The 20377-nt window shown below is 44.1% G+C and overlaps 1 protein-coding gene across 4 annotated transcripts in view; it reads left to right on the forward strand.

The window, feature by feature from the left end:
- Nucleotides 1-20377, forward strand: part of ETV6 (ETS variant transcription factor 6) — a 251345-nt gene that overhangs the window by 74039 nt on the left and 156929 nt on the right. Inside the window, exon 1 of one of the 4 annotated variants that reach the window (XM_047066019.1) lies at nucleotides 18655-19274. The exons of the other annotated variants lie outside the window; for them this stretch is intronic. Within the exon in view, the coding sequence (XP_046921975.1) occupies nucleotides 19250-19274 (25 nt within the window). The 5' untranslated portion in view covers nucleotides 18655-19249. Of the gene's footprint in view, nucleotides 1-18654; nucleotides 19275-20377 lie in introns of those variants that run through there. 4 annotated transcript variants of the gene reach the window in all.

Below are 20377 nucleotides of genomic sequence, written 5' to 3' on the forward strand. Positions count from 1 at the left end.
TTAGGGGTGAATTATACACCAGTAAGGACTGGTATGCCTCATGAGAGAATAGTCTACACCTTAAAAATTAGATCCTATTTACTCTATGGTGATAGAAGCGATGGGGCTGGCCTTGAGGCTATTTGGAGATCCCCTTCAGAGTTAAGATTTATGACACTAGTTTTACTGTCAAATTGCATCATAGACATTTATAATTACAGGAAATCATTTAAACTTATTTATTGTTAATTAAATGTTTAAACCACTTTAAAAGATTTTTTTAAAATTGAACTTCTTTACGTAGTAACCAACCTCCTGCACCTGACTTCTTCAGTCTTTAGCCCTATGTGCTCCCATAGCTACCGGATGGTTTTTATCAATGTTTTGTTACAATTTCATATTCTACTTTTAGCTATTTAATACCGATATAATAATAAGTAGCATTGTATATCGGGCTTTATAGTTTACAAGACACTTGGACATTCTCTCTTTTTTTTGATGGCTCGATGACATCCCAGCTGAACTGATCCGCAACAGTTTAAGGTTCTCTTTCTTTTTATTTTTTTAATTTTCTTTTTCATTTTTCTTTTTCAAAAAAAATTTTTTTAATGTTTATTGAATTTTGAGAGACAGATCATGAGCGGGAGAGGGGCAGAGAGACAGGGAGACACAGAATCCAAAGCAGGCTCCGGGCTCCCAGCTGTCAGCCCAGAGCCTGACATGGGGCTCGAACTCACGAACCGTGAGATCATGACCTGAGCCAAAGTCGGACACTTAACCGGCTGAGCCACCCAAGCGCCCCTCTTTTTTCTTTTTTAAATTTTTTGCTTAGGTTCTGTTTCTAAACTGAGTTCTGCTCAAGCGTGAGAAACCATAGCAGTGAGCATGAACTAGTTTTAGCCTTATCACTGTTTCCTGCTTAAGCAGGTAAGATCTGCTAAAGGAAAGAACAGTTGCCAAACGGCTAGGTGTGCCAGTTCATGGCCTACAAGGGGCAGCTGTCGGTTGGACTTTGCCCATGTTTTCAGGATTTTATCTGATCTTCTGGGTATACTCATGAGTATACTCCTGTGGGTGGTAAGCTTATTTATTTTTGAGAGAGAGAGAGAGAGAGAAAGAGAGAGAGACACACACAAAGCATGAATGGGGGAGGGGCAGAGAGAGAAGGAGACACAGAATCCGAAGCAGCCTCCAGGCTCCCAGCTGTCAGCACAGAACCTGATGCAGGGCTTGACCCCACAAACCGTGAAATCATGCCTGAGCTGAAGTCGGACACTCAACCAACTGAGCCACCCAGGCGCCCCTGAATCAGAGACCTGTTCAAAGGCTTTGTACCTTTAACTGAAGAACCTTTCTGAAGGTCCTTCCAGCCATTAGGCAGCCATCTGGGAACAGGTGAAGGTCAGGCTGTAGAGAAATAGGTGTGGTTCATGCCTACCAAGTGGTCTGTCCTGGGATCTGAGACGGTTGCTCCCTGGGTCACCTGCTGCACTATGAACGCAGAAAGAGATAGATGTGAAAAGAAGAGCCAGTTTCCCTGTCCCGTTTGGTGTGACTGCTGGCAATTTGACGATTTCTTCCTTAATCTTGAGGCCATCTCAATATAAATACCGTGGAGAAGATAGTGGTCTTTGAACTCTTGGTTCATATGGTCTTGACCTTGGTTAGATACCGTCTTGACCTCTGGAAAGAACTGTGCCCTAGCCTACTAGTTTATTGATTCTCCTCTCTACAAAATAACTGGTGTCTTTTAAGACTTTTTTTTTAATTTCTTTTTTTTTTTTTTTTACTTTACATGCTTGAAGTTAAAGGTCATCTTCCTTGTAGTGAACAAATAACCATTTTCCCAGTGGTGTGCCAGATGTGTGGGTTAAAGCAGGGAGACTAGCTGTCATGGGTCCCATCCCTTGGTTTTTTGCTGATTCACAGGGGCAGTTAATTTCTCTCTACCACTTTTTCTGGCTCTGAAAAAATAAAAGAGGGGAGTTCATGAACATTTATGTGCTACCGGGGGATTTTTCTGTGCAAGTGAAAATTATTATTGATACAACCACAGGACTTGCTGCCAGCTTTAGGGGGTGCATTTTTACTTTCTCTGGAAAGAGGCCAGCAGTAATGATGGAAACACAGTGCATTTGACTTTGACCTTACTTTTGACAACTGTTCCCTTGCAATCCTTAAAAACACACTCCACCATCTAAGAGCACGGCGGCAGGCCTTCGGCGAAGCCTATGGCCTATGCATGCCTTTGTAGGTCTTTGGGATGGTGGTGAGAAAACCCTATCCCTCACTTGCTTCCTGGTAGCTTGGCATTTTAGAGGCATCTGGAAAGAAAGGTGGCAGAAAAGCAGCCTAACCGGCTTGACGAGTCTTGTATAAATAGAGGAAGTCCAGTAAGGCTCCTGGTCTGGGATTGCCAAGCTCAAAGAAACCAATTGTGTGTGCACAAAGGCACAAGTCACTAAGGCCCAGAGATCTCCCAGGAGGCCTGCACGTAGGCAGGTCCCAGAGATCTCACCAAAGACTGAACGGTCCGTTGCAGCCAGGGGGCTGGCAGAGTTCAATGACTGTGGACACGTGGGAGAGGTAGCAGTGTTGCCTGAACTGGCCATGTGGCTGGGGAGGGGAGGGGACAGCTGTCCCGGCCCTGCCCTCCCACGACCCTGTTTTCTCAACCCTTCAGACTCATCCAACAGGTGCAGAAGGTGCAGATAATGGCAGTGACCGCTGTCTCCTCTGCAGAACTTGTGGGCGAACTTGTGTGCTTGATTTGATTTCCTCCTTTTGCTTGGCAAGGTGCAAGTCAGCCATTAGAGTGGACCCATGTGGAAGGAGAGAAACCCTCCCCCCCCCCAGCCCCTGGCCTCTCGGGGGTGGGGTGGGGGGCTGCCCTTTCCCCTTCCCTAGAAAATGACTTTTTCTTGTGCATGTCATGCTTCTAGGACATCAGAGAAGGTGGGAGAATTTGCCTTTCCCAAATATGTGTACAGGCAGCTTTAAGCCGTTCTTGTGAGTAGGGGAGCCCATGGACATGCTCCCCTCCTTGGCTCACAGCCTGTCTGCCTTCTCTAGGCTGAGCGCCTCCAGTGTGTTTGGTGACCCAGAAAAGGCGAAAGTGAGATGGCCCTCTGTGGGCACTGCTCTTAAGAGAATGGGGAGTGCTGCCTGGGAGACATGATTTCAGCGCGAAGTTTTATGTTTAGGGCGGCTGTCATCTTCCACCGCAACCAGGAAAGTCAGGAATAAGTCCAAAAAGGAGTGTTTGATCTTTAGGATACTGTGCTACGTAAAATGAAAATACATCCTCCTCGTTCAGTGTTGTATTCTCAGCACCTGGCACAGTGTTGAGCAACAAACCAATTTTTGATTGAAAGTATCGCTAGACACTGGCTGAATGAACGGGTGCTACTTGAGTGTGAGAATTTATCTGTTCTAATCAGGTGGTTTTCTGCTCACCTCAAATTCCATGTAGCAAGAATGGAGGATGCTTACAGGGGAAGAAGATGCGTGCTGTTTGTTTCTCCATAATATTTCTGTACGAAAGCAAGAGCTTGCTAAACTTTAGAAGCTTTTGGAGGTTTTTGAAATTCCCCACCGTTATTCTTAAGAAGAGAAGGGAGAACAACTTTTTTTTTTTTTCTACCTTCTTGGCCGATAAGGAAAAGCGAATTTCAGAAAAACATGGGACGGAACAGGAAGTGTTCGGAGATTTAGTCATACTTGTTAGGTATGAAAAAGCCCCACTGCATTCTCATATTGTTTCTTTTATGGACTTAACACTTCCGACTTTTAGAATACCTTCCTCCCCAAACGGAAGGCTCTTTATAGTCGTTAATCTTCATTCTGCTTTCTTTTTCTCAAAAACTTGAAATGTTAGCGACCGTTTTGCCGGTGTCATACCAGCTAAACCTTCCAGCTAAATACATTTTACCTGTCCAGGTTCATTAGCTCAGTTGAGAATGTGGCCCTGCTGTAGGCAGTAGGGGGACCAGTTTGTTCTGGTTTCCCTGGGACTTTTCTGGTTTTTAGCACTGAAATCCCACATCCCAGCAACCCTTTCAACCCCAGGGAAACCAGGATGGTTGGTCATCCAAGGAGGCCACCAATGCATGTGACCCTGAGTGAAGAGAAATCCTGCTACCCCACAGTCCTGCCCTTCAACCTGGCCTTAGAAGTGACCCAGACAAGAGTGTGTGAATGAGGTCGTAGAAACCTTTAGTGCCTCTTGGTAGTTGAAGAAGATTCAAAGCACATTGTCATGGAATTAGGAAAATTCAAGATGAGCAGGGGTATCTTTGTGATACGAAGTAAAATTTCTGGCTTCTTGGGGGTTTTCTTTCTGGTTTTGTTGTGTTTTGTTTGTGTTTTTGGTCTGCCCTTTCGCTCCTTACTACAGTATATGGTGAAAAGCGAAAATGAGAACTGATAGCTACCTAATTTCTGAAACAAGAAGTGTGATTTCAGATACTTCTCTTGGTCTCAGATGTTTCATCTGAAAAATGAGGACGCTGGTCTCGATCTCTAGGGCCCTTTTCTGCTCAAACATACCATGAGGAAAGAAGAAGGAAGTAGGAAGCAAGAGAGGTCAACGAGAAAATGGACTCCGGTCCCTTTCATAAGCTCTACTCACACGGAGGACCTTTTTCTTTAAGCATGAGTCTTTTGACATACTTAGGGTATTTCCACCCATCATTACCCACCTCCTCTTTTTCTGCCGTCTTACACTGTGTTATTTGAATGTGCTGGGAGGGAGAGGGTGGCCACCGTGGTTCCCCAGGTGCACCTGATACACAGACATCTTTTCTTTTTCCTGCCTCCAGAGGACCTAGAACAACCTGTGCTGTTAGGACACCCTGGCAGTGGGCCTAAATACATCACCCCAGATGTCAGAATATGCTTGCTTGTACCTAAATTGTCCAACTCCAGGTATGCAGTCGTCTTGTGAAACACTAAGACTTTCAAAAACTTTCCTATATATATATATATATATATATATATATATATATATATATATTTTACCATCTTTCACGAGTCAATAATGCCACTCTCCTTTTGCCAAAGGTCCTTACTCCTCATTTTGGGGCGGGGGGGAATGTAAAGGGATCATGGCTTTAAAATCCAACATACCTTGGTTCGAGTTCTCGCACCGTTTGTTGTATGGCATGGGAAAGAACATTCTTTAAGTTTGACGAGGCTGACTTTCATCATCTATAAAACCAAAAGGTATCCTATCTTAGTGTTGGCACATAGAAGGCACCCGAGTGTATTTTATTTCCCCCTTAGCCCTTCCCACTGTACCAGACCCCCTGATGTGTCACCTTGTGTTCGTTCGTTGCCCCCTGTTGATTTCAGAGGTTACAAAAAAGGTGTTACAGGTAAGGGAGGGTAAGTACACAGTGTGTGGGTACTAACTGAATAATTGTGCCAGGCTTTCCTCCGGACAATTCTTCCTAGGCAACGCTGCCCCTGAATGGTTACGGAACCAGCGGGGGGAAAAGGTGTCGTTGGCAAAGAACAGGTCACCTACACGTAAGAAGTGAAACGTGCGCGTTATCAGACACCTTCCACACCACCACTCCCATGCTCCACGATATTGAAAAGTTGATCCACAAATGCCGGTAGAGCTGACAACTGATCGTGGCGGCAGGTGGTGGGGAAACCTCTGTTCAGCAGACCCCCGGATGTTTCAGTTGTAGTCACGTTCATCAAAAGAATCAAATGCCTGGTTTACCTTTTAGCAAAGCATTGCTAATAGTGTTCGCGAAATTACCTCGGAAGAGCTCTCCTGGAATATCTACCGAATCCGGGTATCATGCCAGGACACGTAGACCTGGAAGGGGCCGCTTCTACTGCGGCATCTTTGTGGGAATTGAGTCTTTCCACTTTCCTGTCCGCCCCCCCCCCCGCCCCATTTTTTTTTCCTTGCTTAAAAATAGGTAATTTGCAAAGGCACTTGAAGGTGACTTAAATCCTGTAACAGATAACAGTTTTGCGTGAGCATTGTGTCTTTTATCATGCAGCCCTTGATGTGATTATGTGATAATTATGTGTAATTATGTGATATCTTGAATCTACCACAGATGGAGCTACCAAGCCGTCTCAGAAATGACCATATCTGTATGTGTGTATATCTGTATGTCCTTAAGATTTACCGCAATTTTGGCACATGCACGCTTCTCGTTGCTACTTATTAAACTTTTTGCCTGTGAGGTCCCGTGCTAAGTTCTAGTGTATCATGTCCTTCAATCCTCACAGCCCTTGAGGGAGAGCCAGTGTTGTTAGTCCCCCCCCCCCCCCCACCCCCGGTGTAGGTGAAACGACTGAGGCTTGTGGAGTTTAAGTAACTGGCACAAAGTTGCACAAAGTCATGAAGTGCCAGAGCCAAGACTGAAAACACCCGTGGGTGCTCCCACACCATAGCTCTTGGCCACCACACCTCTAGATCGGTAAAAAAATATTTCTAGAACTGAAGAAAGAGATCTAAGGAGAGAGATGTGATCCCTAGATTTGAATGTCTTTTGTGATAACAATATGAGACTTCTGTCTCTTTAAAATGTCATTAAAATAAAACTCGAAAGTCTCCGTTCTCCGTCTACTTAGTAGTAAGAATGAGCAAGAAGTCTCCATAATTCATGGCATGTGGCCCCTTTTCGAGAGGCTAGTTCCTGTCTCCAGGCCTTCTTTTTCCTTCCAGTTCCGCGTGTACCAGTGTTTATCTGCTGCTTACTCTACCCACCTAGGTGTTTGTGGGTCCACCAACATTCCCGTGGGAGCTTCTCCTGAAAGTACGTTTGCCCCAACATCAGCACAGAACGGGGGGCCTGGAGCTCCAACTGAGTGAGCCTGTGGTTTCTCGATGCCCGTGAGAGTACAGCTAAGGGAGCTGGTCTTTCAAGGTCTTACCTCTTAGTGAAATCAGGGTTGCTGTGTCACCTAACGTGATTTCTAGAATAGTAGGGATAAGGCCAAAAGAAGGAATATGCATACCTGCACTTAGATAGCCATTTACGTGTCATCTCCTTCAGGCTTTCAGAAGTAGTCACTTAAAAGCCAAAACATTTGCTTGAATTGCACAGCCGTTGCTTGGTGTCATGGAAGAAAGGTCCTTAGTTCATAGGCTCTGGGTTCAAAGACCGGCTTGTCACTTATTAATATTACGCAAGTTGTGTAACACTGTCGAATTCCAACTTTTTAGTCTTTAAAATGGGGATCAAAATCTCACACTTATTTGATTGCTGAGGCACTTAAATGAAATAATATATGTGCGTGCTCCATAAGAGTTGACAATAAAGATTTTTCCCTTTTCCGTAAGTTTTTTTCTCTTCCAGACTTTAAGCTCTTTAAAGAAAATAATTTTTTTTTTCTTATTCATCCCCATATTCTCAACCCCCAGCAGTGTCAGGCATGTGTTCATTGAATCAAAGAAAAATCTTTTGGGAAGGTCTTCAGATCATTCATTTATTCACTCACTCATTAGTTTCACCCCTGCAGCACATCCGGCTCTGTGCTTGGGGTAGTGCAGTCAACAACACAAACGTAGTCTGCCGCCACTTTTTTAAGTCTATCTGAGAGAGAAACATTAAATAGATAATTAGAGTAATGAACAACTTTGGTCCTTGAGGCGGGATCTGCGTTTCGGAAATAGCCGAAATTATTTGGCCTCAAGTCCGATGAGGCCAAACTGTTTTTGGCCAGATACAAACAGGAGCACTAAATCATTATAACTGGTTCTGAAAGTCCTAAAAGAGGTGTTTCTAAAGTATTTCTGGGGAAAGATGGCATCACTGGACTAAGTCTAATCACATTATAAAGGATCTACCTCAAGAGGCAGCAGAACTGATGGGATGGGATCATAGTAGGTCAGGTGTTCCAGGAGCTTGGAACCACCTGGAATAAGGCCTAAAACCAAGTCAGATAACTGGATAATTGGGCAGTGAACATGCCTCTTGGAGGGGAGAAGAGGAGATGAGGCAGCTTGTAGCAAGATTGTCATGTGGATAGTTGGACTTAAAATCTTTGTCAATGAGTCGCTGGGTGGCCCTAGGGGGAAAACACAAGACAAAAGATGAGTTTGTGTTGGCATCAAGAAATGCTCTTGGTGGGACTGTCTAATGAGGCTCATTCAATTCATTCATTCATTCATTCATTCATTCATTCATTCATCCATCCAGCAACGGATGCCTAGTGCTAGCGAACAGGCACTGCTCTAGGTGCGAGGGGAACAGGATAGAGAAATCCCTGCTCACTCAGAGTTTTCTGCTAATGACAGCCTTCCCTCCTGGTTCAGTGGAAGGTCTGGGGCTCCAGTGTGCTCCGTGGGGGCCTGAGAAGCAGGTGAAGGTGAGGTAGGCCTCACCTGCAAACTGTCAACTTGGAAACGAGGAACTGTGAATACAGCACCTAGATCCAGACTCAAGGGCAGATCCGCTGAGGAGAGCAGGTGCGTGCAGAAAGGGGAGACTTGGCCTGAGATGGGAGGAGAGGTAGAGGCAGGACAGGAGGCCCTGAATGGGCAGTTGAGCCCATGGAAGGGAGGGAACTGCTTAAAGTCCTGCGTTGGGAGGATAGAGCTAAAAACCTACAGTCAACTTTAAGAAGTTGTCTTAACATTTTTATTGAACTAGAATGTGATTGACAGTGGATTTGAAAGAGCTGGGGTTTTATTTAGGTGTTAAGATGCTCAGGGTCTCGTGGAGCTTTCATCTTACCCCTATTTGTCCTGCAATTTATTTTTAATTTTTTTAAAATTTGTATTATTATTATTATTTTTAATTTGAAAGAGAGTGGGGGAGAGGGGCAGAGGGAGAGAGAGAGGATCCCAAGCAGGCTCCATGCTTCGCGCAGAGCCTGACGCAGGCTTGATCCCACGACCCTGGGATCGTGACCTGAGCCGAAGTCTATAGAGTCGGATGCTCAACCAGCTGAGCCACCCAGATGCCCCATCCTGCAATTTCGATGTAACACACTCAAGGCCAGCCTCTGAAAATGGGGCTGATTTATTTTTCTAGCCTAAACCAAGGAAAATACTGAGTGTTCTTCTCTTCCCAGTGATCTGTCGTGCACAAAGAAAATGTTAGAATGCTGTGAGACAAGGCCTGTGAATTTTTTTTTTTTTTTTTTTTTTTTTTTTAGCTTCTGGTGAGAGTTGTGACAAGGGAGGCAGCATTAGTCTTTGAACCTAGGTCTGAAAGTAGTGGAAACCATTGCGTGACAAGAACACGACATGGTTTGTGCGGCCTTTTTCACCTATTCTAACTCAGTTGACTTACTGGAAACCTCGTCAATCTATCAGCACAGTTGTCTCCATTTTATAGCTGAGGAAACTGAGGCTCAAGATTGCCCTCCCCTCTTTTTGTAGTTTTTGTGGGAAGAATCAGTTGGCGTTGAGGGAATATTGAGTGTTCAGGCTTACACTTGTGTGGTTCTTCAGTCTTGCGAGGACGGAAAGGCATGCGCAGGTGACGAGAATTGGTAGAAAGACACATGCAAGTTGCATTGAAACGGGAAGGTTAGTGTAAGAGATTGAGTGTGTGGGGGGAGGGGATGCAAGGATGTCCTTCTGGTGGGGCATCGGTCACAGCCTAGAGTGCCTCTGTTCCTTCTCAGCAGCTGCTTTACCTGCTGCATGGAGTCAGGCCAGGCAGGTGAGCACAGGTTGGACCCAGACTTGCTCTCAAGGAACTTGGAATCGTGTCTTTTACTGTGTGTAGGGCCTTACTTCCACTTTCTACGTCAATTCTGTTTTCTCTTAACTAGATACTTCTTTCCTCTGATGAGTGCAAAGGGTCTTCTGAGAAGTTTAAACCTCTCTTGTATGGTCCAGGAATGGCAGATGGTAGAAATAATTAGTATGAAGCAGAGTCCCCAAAGCTTAGGGGCTGCAGGTGGGTTATTTCTAGGTGTCGCCTAAGAAATGTTGTGGCCAAGTTCAAGAAAATCCACGCGAGGAGAGGTTGCCTGGCACAGGGATGATCTGAGCTGGGGAGGAGAGCTGAAGCTGCAAAGTGGCATCCTGAACAAACTTGTTTTGCAGCTCCCAGGGAAGTTTGTTAGGTAGGTTAAAAGAGTGAGCGAGCAAGCGAGCGAGGGAGATCGATACTGATAAGAAGAAGAAAGTAATAGACTTCTCTTGGTGGAGCCTGAACTCCTCTATATTCTTTCTGCTGAGTTCTGAGAGGCTCATCGTCACTGAGTACAGGACAGGAAGTACCTCTGTCCCCTCTGTCCTTCTCTGTAAATGGCTTCCAGTTTAGAGGATTGTAAGGACTGACCCTTGTTTTTCCTTTTTTTTTAAGTCTTATTTATTTTGAGAGAGAGAGAGAGTACAGGAGGGGTAGAGAAAGAGGGAGAGAGAGAATCTGCCGTGTCAGTGCAGAGCCCGATGTGAGGCTTGTACGCAAGAACCTTGAGATCATGACCTGAGCCCAAACCAAGAATTAGCCGCTTAACTGACTGAGGCACCCATGCGCCCCTAATGACTGACCATTGTAATTGGAGAAGTGTAAGAAGAGAGGGGTGCCCGGGTGGCTCAGATGGTTAAGTGTCCAACTCTTGATTTTGGCTCAGGTCACGATCTCATGGTTATGAGATTGAGCCCCGACTCAGCTCCATGCTGAGCATGGAAACCTGCTTGGGATTCTCTGTCTCTCTGTCTCTGTCTCTGTCTCTCTCTGCCCCTCCCCCGCTCCCTCATGTGTAGTCTTTCTCTCTCTCAAAATAAATTTAAAAAAAAAAGGCAAGAAGAGGAACATGGGTCATGTGTAGTCATTGTCTACCCAGACTTGATGATGTTTCTGGAAGCATGTGGGACAGCATCACACCTTGTGACCTCTACTCATTCCTGTGGGGTGCTCACTGTCCCAGGCTCTAACCTACAATACGCAGTATGGTTCCCCGTAGCTACATGTGGCGAATGAGCCCTGGAAATGGCTAGTGCAACAGAGAAACTGAATTCTTAATTTATTTAATTTTAAAATGTACTTGATTTTTGTTAAAAATCTTTTAAAGTGTGTTTGGAACAGCTTGGATATGTGAATTTACCTTTTCAACTGTAGATTTTGTATAATCTAAATACAGATCAAGTATTTTCCATGAAAATTTGGTGTCTATTTGAACTGTAATATAAAGTAGGTTCCAAAGACCTAGTATGGAAAAAAAAGAATGTATCTCAATAACTTTATTGATTTATATGTTGAAAGAGTATTTTGGCTACATTGGGTTAAATGTAATATATTATTTAAATTAATTGTACATGTCCCTTTTTAAAATGTGACTGCTAGAAAAACGTTGAATTACACACATAGCTCGCATTGTATTTCTGCTGAACAGTGCTGGTCTAGATAATGTCTTATTGGGTCCATTGGAAGTATCATGAGGACTTTTTTAGGGAAGGTTGCTAGACTTCCAAAGTTAGAGATTCGTTTTTCCCTATTGTGTTAAACTCTGCTTTTTTAGATGGATGGGTTCATGACAAGGGAGGGTTGGAAAATAGGTTTTGGTTAAGAGTAAGTTAATTGAGAAGATAGCTTTGCTTCTGGTAATTAGAATGATTTTCAAATGCATTTTCACCCACTTGGAAACCACTGATTGTCATGAAAACAAAGCACATTGGTGCTTTGTCATTTGTGTCTGTTCGGACCCTGCTCCTTTTCTTCAGGCAGAAATCTTGGTGATTGTCAGCAGAGATTTGATTTGCTCCTGGCAAGGAACCTAAAGAAATATAACTAAAGGGGAAGTCTGTAGCATTAAAGGAAATATTTAGCCCTTTGCTAACTCCTGTTTGAACCCTACCAGCTCCCAGTGGTTTTCAGAGTCCCTATTTCAACTTCTTTGTTTAAACTTTCCAGATCTTCCTATTTATAGATTTCAGTTGTTGGCAGCTCATGTTCGAGGCGTTGTTGACACCAGTGGTGAGGCCTGACTGGTGGCGATGCTGTAGGCTGCTTTCACAGCTTGGTTTGCAAGTCGCTTTCTAAAGATGCAAAGAGAATTACTATCCGCTGTAGTAGTTTCAACACCTGAGTGAATTTCAGATGACAAAGTCACATCCTTGCCACGCTTCTCCCACTGTTTCAGATTGTAGTTTGCTTACAAGGAAGAAGAGATAAAATACTAATGACATCAAGATGCTTGGCAACTTGAAAATTTTGTTTCATAGGAAGAACTGAAGTTTCCAGTGACTTCTTTTAAATCAAGGAGTGAATAAATAATTCTGCTAGATTCTTAAGTAAGCTACCCTTCCCCGTAAGGGCCACTTTATACCCAGACTTTATCGTGATGACCAAGCGTTTAAAAAACATTATAGGCAAAAGTAACTCTGGAGAAAGATGGCATCCTCGGTCTCTGGACCTGCCAGAGGCGTGGCGGGATCCATTCAAGGATCTCGTTAGCCCTTCAGCCTCCATTCCTGCATCCGTGGAGTAGGTTTTGTGCTCGTTCTGGTGACATGACTCGTAGGAGTGTTAAGAGGATACAGCAGCCTGTAATTGAAGGGCTTTTGGTAATAGAAGGGTATCTTGGTAAAAGGCCTTAGCAAGCTCAAGATTTCTACTAGTTTAGGGTTCTAAGATTTTATTAAGAAGTCAGCTGCTTGGAGTTCAAGCTGTTTCTTCAAATTATAGTAAGTTGATAGTTTGTGTGCAAAAGTAAAGACCTACCCACTGGAAGCAAGGTTACTTTTGGGGGGCGGGGTGGAAGTAAAGCCCACCCAGCCCTTTAGAATGGTACAAATGTAGCCCTGAGCACCGTGTTGGGGATCCTGCCCCTCACCGAGGGAAGAGCTGTCCAGTCTCCAGGCTACTTGATGTGGTTTCATTCTGAGCAAGAAAGGGGTCCAGGACCTGAGCATATGAAGGCAGACCCTTCTGGGTGGGAGAGGAAGAAGGGAGGGCAGGCCAGAAGTGGAATGGGTTTTCGTTCATTCTTGCTTTTCCTTCATCCACCTTGTCTTGCTCCTGTTATACTTAAAAAAGTGCTGAGAATGCAAGTTCCATGTGGAGCTGCAGAGAGTGAAGCAGGACTTCCTGCTGGTGGGTTTGGGGAGGGGGTAACTCTAAGGGCAGTGGGGAGAGAAGAGGAACCCCTGCAGGCACACCTGTCTGGGCCACTGGTTCCTATGTAGGTCAGGTAGTCCTCATTCAGGAAATTCCTGTATTACACCCATCATGTCCATTGTATGGATCATTCAGGAACTTCCTGTATTACACCGATCATCTCCATAGTATGGTTCAAGGCAGAACAATAACAATTTACTCAGGAGGGAAGGACAATTAGCAGATTGGTTAAGAAGGTTTCTAAAAAACTCTTGTGACAGATGATCAGTTAACATGTGTCTTGATTTACTGTGTTGACTTCTGTCTTGATTTAAGATAGTGAGTCTCAGCCTGACTATTGGAATCACATGGGCGGAGCTTTAAAGCTACTGATACCTGGCCGATTTACTTGGATACTGGAATTTTTTTTTTCTTCTTAGAGCTGCTCCAGATGGTTCTCCTGTGCAGCCAAGATTCAGAATACCTGATTTAGAATGTGTGTTTCCTCAACTGTTAACTGATCCCGAGTCCCTGAAGTATGTGGAAATTCAAGCCTATTTTTCAAATACTGGGGTGAACTAACAATTGTAATGAAGGCATGGATCTTACTTAAAATAAATTGCTAGTTAGTCTTCACAACAGGGCTACAAGGGTGTAGCACAGGAGTTTCCTTATTTCAAGCTGTGTCATATTCTGATAATCACTGTTGTCATCGTGCACACACACAGGAATCAGTTGTCAGAAACAAAACTTCTTTCTACCACCCGTGGCCTCAGAGAAGGAGAAGATGCCTTTTCTGCGTTCCTGTCGGGAGTTTTGTGTCTAAGAATCAGGGAATTTCTAAGGTTTTTGATAAGCATAGGTAGTATAGGTAGAAGATAGTTGCCACGATGGTTATTACTTCTGGAAAAGCTTGTCTGAAAGAGGAAATTCAGGTGTGTGACCTTGATCATCGGTGTTCAAGGTTGTTCATATGTTACTTTTTAGAGGTGTAGAGGCTGGGCGGGGCAAGAAGATGAATTCTGTTCTGATTCGTCAGTCAGTCCTATAGTGAGGTCATGTCAATCTTGTCTTGGTTTAAGTTAATTTCTCATTTTACAACATAAAGACAGCTTTAATTCTTAAAGATGTTTAAACATTCTTTTTAACGTTTATTTATTTTTGAGAGACAGGGAGAGACAGAGCATGAGCCAGGGAGGGGCAGAGAGAGGGGGAGACACAGAATCCGAAGCAGCCTCCAGACTCTGAGCTGTAAGCACAGCGCCCGACACGGGGCTCGAACCCATGAACCGTGAGATCATGACCTGAGCCGAAGCTGGACGCTTAACCGACTGAGCCACCCAGGCGCCCCAAGGCAGGTTTAATTCTTAAAGCACACCCTAGAAGTAGTGCTTTATTTGGGTCTTTTCAAATTCCATGTCATAATAAAGCCTTGCGTTTACAGAGAGCCTTTGTTTGAAGAAACTCATAATAATTTACAAGCTTCATCTCATTTATCTTTAAAATAATGTTATGTGACAGTAAAGGTTGGGTATCGGTATATGCCAGTTTCTCAGACAGCAGCGCTGTGGAGAGGCTGACTTCTCTCTTTCACACTGCTTTTTAAGTGTGGCGTTCTTATGTGGGTTTACTGAAATTATTTTGGCAGTAAACATTTTCCAGAGATACAAATCTTTTCCAGATCTAATTTGCGCTTATGACCCTAGGTATACAGTTTACAGGGCTTTTTCTCTTGCTATGTATTCCTCCGCCTGAGGCAGCCCGGGAGTGATCTGATATAGGTAGAGCAAGGGAATTTGTTCAATTTGGCCATGGTCGTGGCTGTAACCCAGCCCTCCGCCTTACAGAGTGAGCCCCAGTGGGGTGGGGGTGTCTCCTGGTTCACCGAAAATGGACTGGATCCAGTTAGGAACTTGCCAGGCTTCCTGCAAAGCACTTCCTTGGGGCTGCCCTTCTAGAGACTTTATTCAGTTTTATTTAGCATCTCTCTTTGGATGAGTCTCATTTGAAGGAGAATGTAAATCTTGCCTCTGGGATCCAATCTTTAGATCCTACTATTTCTTCTGGTAAAAAAAAAGAAAAAGAAAAAAAAAGCCTTTTTAGTTTTAAAGGAGGTCTGAATTGCCTCCTCTGTAACCACCCCCAGCGAACAGCTGGGGCTGTGGGTTCAAGCCATAGCTTCTCTTTCTCTCTCTGTCTTCCTTTTACAAGACTTCCAGGATACAGCCGTTCAAGAAAGAGGTGAAGAGGAGCAAAGCCCAGAGTGATGCTGTAACAGAAAGAAGAAAGCTGCGTGGGGGAGGGGTGAAGGGTTTATGAAGTAGGAAGCGGCAGGTGGAAGGGGAGGAGGAACAAATGGATAATGCACCGGTTTGAAGCAACAACCTGAGCATTAACCATTTATTCTGCCGCTTCTGCCTCTGGGCTCTGCGGAAGCCTGACCCTCGATCTTTCTCTGCCCAGGTCTCAAGGTCCCACGATGACCCCAGGGGACTTAGCTCCCACCCCAGGGGGGGGGCACTGTGAGTACTCTAGGAGAGCGGTCACATGGCAGGTGGAACATGCCTGGAAGGTATCTCTCCTCTGGGGGGAGAAATTGAGAAGCTCTCTCTAATGGCGCCCTTGATACAACTAAATAGCAACTCTCTCAGTTCATTACTCGTTAGCCCCAGGCAGGGACACCGCATCCTGGCTAATTGTAATAGCCAAATCATTAAGGGGAATGGCATTAATGGAGGAGAAAGCATCTAATCAAGAGCTGAACTTGGCCACTTTGTTGTGCCCAGGATATAAGCTGCTGTGAATTTAAGCACCTAGTTCTTCTGCTATTAGAATTAGTTAGGAAGAAAGGATTTAGTGACCCTCTTTCAAAAGGTGGTTCAAAAAGCTTAGGGGCGTTTCGATGTAAATCCCACAGGAAGACTTTATTTTTCCCAGAGATTTTATTTATACCTGCTGGCTGTGTATAAATAAAGTCACACCCCCTTTCTTACACCGAAGTGACCCACTATCAGTAGGACATGCCCTGTCACGGGGTTTCTAGGAGCGATGATGTATGTTGGCAAGTTTACCTAATCTCTGCTTAGAGCGAAAGCAGTCATCTCCATCAAAACAGGGATTAGGGGTATAGTCAGGGCCATGGAGCTCCCACGTTAATTTCCCCATCCAGGTCAAAATCTCGTGACCTCATCTGCATCAGCCCTGGGTTCCAGCCAGGTGAGCTGAGTACCCTTCAAGCATAGACCTCCCTGGAAACCACAACCTGGCATGAAAAGGAATCACAGCTTGAGATTCTGCTTACGAGTCATGTCAGAAATACTTAAGAAATTCGGGGGGGAGGGGAGAAAAGAAAAATTCATACCATCTCAGGTTGGAGAGGATCTTAATTAAAATGTTTTAAAATTAGAACAATAAATCTGAGTCTCCCCCCCCCCCCCACCAACCACCACTGGTGCTTGTCTTTAAAGGGCTTGCTCCTAGTTCCAGATATTAGTGCTTTTCCTGATAATATTTGGTAGAAGCCTTGAACCCTGTGAGGGATTTCTGATGGAGAGAGGAGGGGATTGTAGTGTTCAGGCTTTGTTTGGATCCGTTCCGCCCTCACTGTAATTAACAAGCTCTGACTTACCAGAAGATCGAAGATCCTGGAGTCAGAAGGCATCTTCACGTTCTACTTGAGTTCCTTCCCAGCGTAGGGAACCCATTTAGAGTGACTTTGGAGCCTCAGCTTCAACAGGCTTGAGGGAGAACAGTATACCACATACATATTTTTAGTGCGTGGGTATATGCTGCTGGCTGGGCCCTCTGAGGTGCTGAGGAGAGGCTTTCTCTCTTCCTTACGCTAGTCCTTCCCGTATTTGAAGACATCTAGGAGAATCATGTAGCTCTTTTCTTCCCCACAGGCTCCATATATCCTTAGTGCCTTTACCCATGCCTCATTTGAGAGAATGGAGTCTGCTCTCTTCAGGCCGTTGGAGAAGCCTCATTGGACTGTGGCCACTGTGGTTTCTGGAGGCAGACTCTGCTCCTTCTCGGTATACAGATATTCTCACTGCAGGCGTGAATAACATGTTGACAGGGCCTTTCCTCCTCACTGCTCCTGGGTGTCTCACCTGTACATTTAGATTTGTTGCTCCTGGATGAACGGAAAGCCATTGAGTAAGGGAAATGTTTTTTTCTTGTTGTTAAACAAAATGTTGGAGATAAAAGTAACATTTTTTTAAAACATTTTTTAATGTTGATTTATTTTTGAGAGAGAGAGAGAGGGAAAGAGAGAGTTGGGCGGGGGCAGAGAGAGGGGGAGGCAAAAAATCCAAAGCAGGCTCAAGGCTCTGAGCTGTCAACACAAAGCCTCATGTGGGGCTTGAACCCATGAGCTGTGAGATCATGACCTGAGCTGAAGTTGGACGCTTAACTGACTGAGCCACCCAGGTGCCCCAAAAGTAACATATTTTTACTCAAAAATTACCTCAGGTGAGATTTCTATACCACATGAAGTCATCATATGCACAAGTAATTGATCGTATGCCCTGGTGGCCTTGCTGATTGTGTCCCACAGGTAATAATACCTGTCCTTGGATGAATTCTTTTTTTTTAATTTTTTTTTCAACGTTTTTATTTATTTTTGGGACAGAGAGAGACAGAGCATGAGCGGGGGAGGGGCAGAGAGAGAGGGAGACACAGAATCGGAAACAGGCTCCAGGCTCCGAGCCATCAGCCCAGAGCCTGATGCGGGGCTCGAACTCACGGACTGCGAGATCGTGACCTGGCTGAAGTCGGACGCTTAACCGACTGCGCCACCCAGGCGCCCCAGTCCTTGGATGAATTCTAATGGCCGCCCCTACTCAGAGGTCATTCCAGGAGAACTTCTCTCATACATCGTATTTAGTCCCTTCCTCAGCTAAATGAGTTTATGCCTTCCATCTGTGCTCCCAATAAGATAAGCATTAGGCTTAAGAAAGTTGGCACCTTGGCTTAGGTGACTCTGTTGAGTGACCTTCAGGAACCCCACACAATTCTGTGAGGAGCAAGGGCACAAAGCAATGAAATATTCCAAAGCCGCAATGATTCTATACAAGCTTGGACTTATCTTTTGGGATTCCCCATAAATTCTGAAGCCACCGTTGATGGGCAGTGCTCCTTAAATGTAATATCTTATTTCTCCTCATGAGCTGGGAACTTGAACGGCTTGCTTAACCCCTGCGATCTTCAGGTCAGATTCCTCATGTGGAATGGAGATGATCGTGCCCTCCTTGCAGGGTTATTGTGAGTCTGAAATAAAGTGAAGCTTTCATGGGAAGCACATTCCAAGTGTTCCCTGAATGCTAGCTCCCTTTCCTGATGGTTGCAGTGAATATCTTCCAGCTGAGATTGGCACATATGTTCTGAGGGGTGTTAAGTATTTATTCTGTAAAGTGATACTGAATTTTAAATGTTGGGACCATCTTGGAAATTCTAGGACTTATGGTGGCAGAATTCATAATGCCTAGTACAGGCGCTGGCTCTTAGTGGACCCTAGAGGGATGATGAAGTATTTCATAATAACCATAGGGAGAAAAATACCCTAATGACCGTTTACAGCAATATTAGACTACCGGGCCTATCGCTCACACTTCTTTTTTATTTATCTTGCTGTCCACCGAGAACATAGTTCTGGGTAAAAGGAAAACTTACAATGTTTTGACTACATTGTGTCTGATTGACAGACATGGATGCTGTCTTCTGATTTTAGGCCGGGAAGGTGAGGAAAGGGGCTGTTTCAGGTGGAAACACACAGGAATCTGCGTATTTCAGGTCTCGAACCCCTCTTCTCAAACGTCCAAAGGAAGAGCCCTCCTTAGACCAGTAAAGCCAGGCTCCCAGGAAGATCTCCCCGTCAGTATGTGTGTGGTTCGTCGGGCGCACGCTCCCTCACGCCTTTCCAAGGGCTGAACGGGCATCTGGGTGACAAGAAAGGAGGGGGGCCAAGCGCATAGTTCCACCTATTCTAATTTGCACAGAGTAGTCCCATTTCCCTCCCACCTCTGAGACTACCGCAAGTGTGTTAAAAGCCAAAGACCAGTTGGGCTGTACAAATCTAATGGCACTCAGAGGGTGCTCAGGAGAGGAGCTGGACGCTAAGAGGAAGGCCCGCTCAGGCTGCTGGTACAGATGTCTTCTGGAACCTCGATGGGATGGAAAGAGAGCATCACAACTTCACAGCTGGGATTTGATGGAGCTGGATTTCTACTTCAGAGTTGATGCTTGAATACCTCAGATCCCAAGGTATATCTCAGATCCTAAGGTATACTGCTTCTTTCTGGGGAAATGCCAAAAATGTCATGGCCTGCGGCTCTTGATGCAGTGTATATCTAGAAAAGAAGACTGGCGTTTGCATCTTTTCCCAGGTTCTTGAAGTTAATCTGGCTGAATTTTGGGGTGGACAAAATATTCAGTGTAGTTTTTCCTTAAAAAATTTTTTTAATATTTATTTATTTTTAATATTTTTAATATTTTATTTTTATATTCATATTTTTATATTTATACTATTATAAATATTATATTTATATAATTTTTATATTTATATAAATTTTTAAAATATTTTTATATATTTTTTAATATTTTATATTTATATTTTTATATTTATACTATTATAAATATTATATTTATATAATTTTTATATTTATATAACATTTTTAAATATTTATTTATTTTTAATATATTTTTTAATATTTTATATTTATATTTATATTTTTATATTTATATTATAAATATTATTTTTATTTTTATATTTTATTTTTAATATTTTTTATTATTTTTATTATTTATTTATTTATTTTTGAGAGAGTGAGAGAGACAGTGCGAGCAGGGGAGGGGCAGAGAGAGAGAGGGAGATACAGAATCCAAAGCAGGCTCCAGGCTTTGAGCTGTTAGCATAGAACCCGATGCGAGGCTCGAACTCACGGACTGCGAGATCATGACCTGAGCCAAAGTTGGACACTTAACCCACTGAACCACCCAGGCTCCCCTTCAGTGTAGTTTTTCAAGTGAAAGGAATTGGCATTCGAGAGTGTGTTCGTTCGGGCTCTTGTGCGTGTCTGTTTGTACCCCCGGAACCAAAAACCTCAAAAACTGTGCAGCTCCAATTTCTGTCTTGTTCAGGTTTTGGGTGATGTATATAGATCTCGCGTGTTAATGAAAGCTTATTTAATGTAAGCTATAGCCACTGCCTTGAATCATTTCACAGCCAGAAGAGTGTACTTAAATAATTGTGTGTTCAGACTTCAGTTTAGTGAATCTCAGTAAATAACTTCCCACTGGAGACATTTCTTCCCTTCAGTCTCTAGAAGACAAACTGTAGTACAAGCATCAGCTTTCCCAGGCAGCTT

Source organism: Lynx rufus, unplaced genomic scaffold (assembly GCF_022079265.1).
Source record: "Lynx rufus isolate CCGP_SWC_20201006 ecotype Redwood Valley unplaced genomic scaffold, mLynRuf1.p SCAF_7, whole genome shotgun sequence".
Classification (NCBI taxonomy): Eukaryota; Metazoa; Chordata; class Mammalia; order Carnivora; family Felidae; genus Lynx; species Lynx rufus.